Genomic DNA, 3377 nt, shown 5'->3' with positions numbered 1-3377 from the left:
GTGGATCTACACAAGAAGGTGAAGGGAGAGCTGGCTCTCACGTATCTGGTGTGGGCAGTGGACGTGGCGAACAACACCACTGCAAGCTCTCCCAAGGCTCGCGAACAGGAAGCCCTCAAGGTGTTCAACAAGGCACTGTCCTTCTACTCGGAACTTGGCGACCAGAAGCAAGTCGCGTCCACTCATTACCAGATTGCCTCCTTCTATAGCCGCATGATCTCGAGCACGCTACGTGCTGAAAGGGAGAGCGCAGCTCCCGACAAGTCTGACGCGCCTTCGTCAGCCTTGTCTAGTCGCATGGAGATCGCCAGACGACACTATGAGAAGGCCTTACATTACTTCGGCGCAGTCGAAGTGGGCAAAACCTTCGTGCTGATTCATCAAGAGCTGGCGGATCTGCACATCCTTGGCGGACATGTGGAAGGCATTGAACACGCCTTGTTGATCCTGTTAAATACGTACGAGGCCTTCAGTCACGCAGCATCTACGGGTTCGAAGCTTGAAGAGAAGGACATGACTTCTCTAGCTTGTGACATTGTGACGAAAGTTAAGGCTGTTTTGCACCAGCTCATTCGACTGAGTTCGGGTGGACGCACTAGCGGTAACACTGCCACCACGAAGAACAAAAAGCTCGACATGTTCAAGAAAATGTACAAAGAGGTGATCTACAATGATGGATACAGCGCAGGAAGCATTGTGCTGATTTTGGGAACCCTGCGCGGGATGTACGTAGTATAGAGGATACATGATTTACAGCCCGTCAACAGAAGGGGATTGGTCTACAAAACTGCAATCGTCTCAACGCTTCTCATGCTACGTGTAGTATAAATACCTATAACACACACTTACGGAAGATTCTCGCTTCCAATCTAGCCTTGATCTATTGCTTGTGTGTGGAGGAGAACTCAAACTCCCTGACTAAACTTATCACTACGGCTTATCGGTACGTGATGTCACGTCCTCGACTATACCTTATAGCTCTCGACTATACCTTACTACTTCCTATGCCAGCTTGGCCGCACGTTCTGTGCGGCCCAGTGCAGTGGGCAAGGCTTGGTCACCAATGCACCAACCACTACATGCACTCCACAAAAACAACCATATAAATAAAGGCGTTTTGAGCATCTAAACAATAGTACACCGAAATAACATGTTGATGTTGAAGTAGCTGGGTACACGACGTATCCAACTGGTTACTCTCAGGGTACGTTATAAGAGTTATATCTACTCACAGAATTTGACTCCCCAGTCCGTTTGCTGCTGATATTTATTGAGAGTGAGGATCAGTAAGATAATCTATTGGAAATAAATACCTTAATTATTAATCAGCAGTCAACGATTGCAATTGTTTGTGTCGTTAGTTTCCTTAAAGTTTGAGCCTATTGGGTGAATTGTAAATGGAAAAGTCGTCCCTACAAAGCATTTTTTGCCTTATTACGTGCATGTTTCGGATGTGGTCCCGGTTTCTTACCCCTTTTGCCAATTCGCTCGGGCTCCGGTACTAGTTGTGGTATCTTTGTTTGCGGGTTGGCTACGAGGCTTTCTGTCGTTGGCCACGGGAAAAACTTAAACGTGTAGATATCCTTGAAGTGCCCAATTGAAAGCCGTTGTGCGTCGTACAGTTCTTCAAGTCTCATACCATGTTTGGTAGCTGCACAAATCGCGTGTACACAGGTAAATTGTTCGTCCTCCCAATTTCCACAGGTGCACTCCTTCGAATTCAAATCTACCATTCGCCAAGGGTGTATGTATCCAGGTTTTGGTAAAGCCCCAACGTGCTGTACCGAGAAAAAAGCCTCGCCGTGTGCTTGAATATCACACATCTTAGCTACAACAGCTCGTTTGTCGCGTTTGGCTAGCAGCACAGGAACAAGATCCGTTTCACTCCTGCTGTCTAGCTAATCTGCTGCTTCATTTCTTTTATCAGACATCAATTGGCCAAGTTTAAAGCAATACAGGTTAAACGCATCAAGCGGTTTTGAGCTGCGCAGATCTTTCCCCATCAAATTATTGGCTTGTTCGGAGATGTTTGAAGTAATTTCATCGTATGTTGACAGGCCAAATTTCTCGAAGAACTTATACTTAACCCAGTTTTCAGTGGGAAGCACTAGACTCTGTTCGGTACCGCTCGGTGTGATTACCTCAGTCTTCTTAGTAAGGTATTCTGCGGCTCCTGAATTAGAAATCTCCAACTCGTTCATGTACAAGTTGTAGTCACTTTCAGAGTCGGAACGAGCGATAGAGCAGATTGTTGCTCTGTCTTGAAGAAAGAGTCTATGGTTGGCTCTGTTGATATTATCCATGATATGGCGGAGGCAGAAGCGGTGTCCAGCGGATGGGAAAACTTCGGCAACTGCAGAAAGAAGACCGGTAGGAGAGAATGCGTCCTACTAGGAGTCCTAAAGTGTCCTATTGTCCTAAAACCTGGGATAAAAACTAGCAATTCGGCTCATAAAAAAACCGATATTTAGGACAACACAATGAGTTTTAGGACGAAACAAGCCAGGGTCCGCGTGTCCTAATAGGACACTCGACAACTGGACACTCAGCTGTCCTATTAGGACAGACTGCAACTCAGACCACTGTCCTATTAGGACAACACCAAGCCCAACATGTACTGTCCTCAAAACCTCCTCAACTGGCCTAGCTAGAAGCAATAATCATCTTAACGCCCCTCTCTCCAGCTGGGTCTCGCGATCGTAGATGGAGCGGTCGTTCATCATAAGAAACGTCTGCACGGAATTCTGCTGCGTCCATTGAGTTTGCTAGATGTTGTACACGTTGAACGAGTCGTTCGGGTTGTACCGGTTGGTGATCAGCTCCATTTTCTTCCAGGCGGTCCAGTTACGACGCCATGCGTCCACGGACTCGGGGCCATCGGGACCGTCGATCACCTCGTAGCCGTCGGGTTGTTGATCCCAAGCGAGTGTTTGGCCGAATAGGCAGCAGGCCGCGGACAGGTAAAGTCCGGTTAGAGCGCGCATGGAGGGTTCGATGTGCGCGCGACGCAGGAGCTTGAGGAATGACGCTTCGATTGGGAGGAGCCCTACTCAAAGATCATCAAACGTAGCGCTGCACAGACACGGAGCTAATCTGATTTGACATATTGAACGCAAGTCTCAGCACCTGCACATCAAATCTCCGTCTGGAACAAGGACAGCTTGCGCTGCAAGTTGTAGCGCGATCCAAGCTTCTCTTCCCGCTATATACAGGAGCGGGCTTGAAGTCCGCAAATAAATGCACTACGTAGGCGCAGAAATCCAGATCGAAGGTGGAGATGCACTCCCGCTTAAAGCCTTGGTCGGCGGAGTCATTTACACGATAACGCAAGCCAGACAGCATCGGTTCGAGAGTGCGTATGATGAGAGTCAGCACGG

The 3377-nt window shown here is 48.1% G+C and overlaps 3 protein-coding genes across 3 annotated transcripts in view; 1 reads left to right on the top strand and 2 right to left on the bottom strand.

Annotated features, from left to right (window-relative positions):
* Positions 1–297: 297 nt before the first annotated feature.
* On the top strand, positions 298–738 carry PITG_21573 (uncharacterized protein; the record flags this gene model as incomplete). The annotated part of the gene is made up of 1 exon (XM_002894759.1): positions 298–738. The coding sequence occupies one exon, from the start codon at positions 298–300 to the stop codon at positions 736–738; it is 441 nt and encodes a 146-aa protein (XP_002894805.1).
* Positions 739–1412: 674 nt separating this feature from the next.
* On the bottom strand, positions 1413–1823 carry PITG_21572 (uncharacterized protein; the record flags this gene model as incomplete). Its single annotated transcript, XM_002894758.1, has 1 exon — positions 1413–1823. One exon carries the CDS (start codon positions 1821–1823, stop codon positions 1413–1415), a length of 411 nt encoding a protein of 136 aa, XP_002894804.1.
* A 942-nt stretch (positions 1824–2765) lies between these two features.
* Positions 2766–3377, bottom strand: part of PITG_21571 (uncharacterized protein) — a gene marked incomplete at both ends in the record, with an annotated part of 1127 nt that continues 515 nt past the window's right edge. Inside the window, one exon of the mRNA XM_002894757.1 lies at positions 2766–3046. Coding sequence (XP_002894803.1) covers positions 2766–3046 — 281 coding nt within the window. The remainder of the gene's footprint in view (positions 3047–3377) is intronic.

This window comes from Phytophthora infestans, genomic scaffold, assembly GCF_000142945.1.
Source record: "Phytophthora infestans T30-4 supercont1.500 genomic scaffold, whole genome shotgun sequence".
NCBI classification, from domain to species: domain Eukaryota; phylum Oomycota; class Peronosporomycetes; order Peronosporales; family Peronosporaceae; genus Phytophthora; species Phytophthora infestans.
The sequence above is the reverse complement of the archived record's forward strand: the minus strand, read 5'-3'. Positions and strand labels throughout refer to the sequence as shown.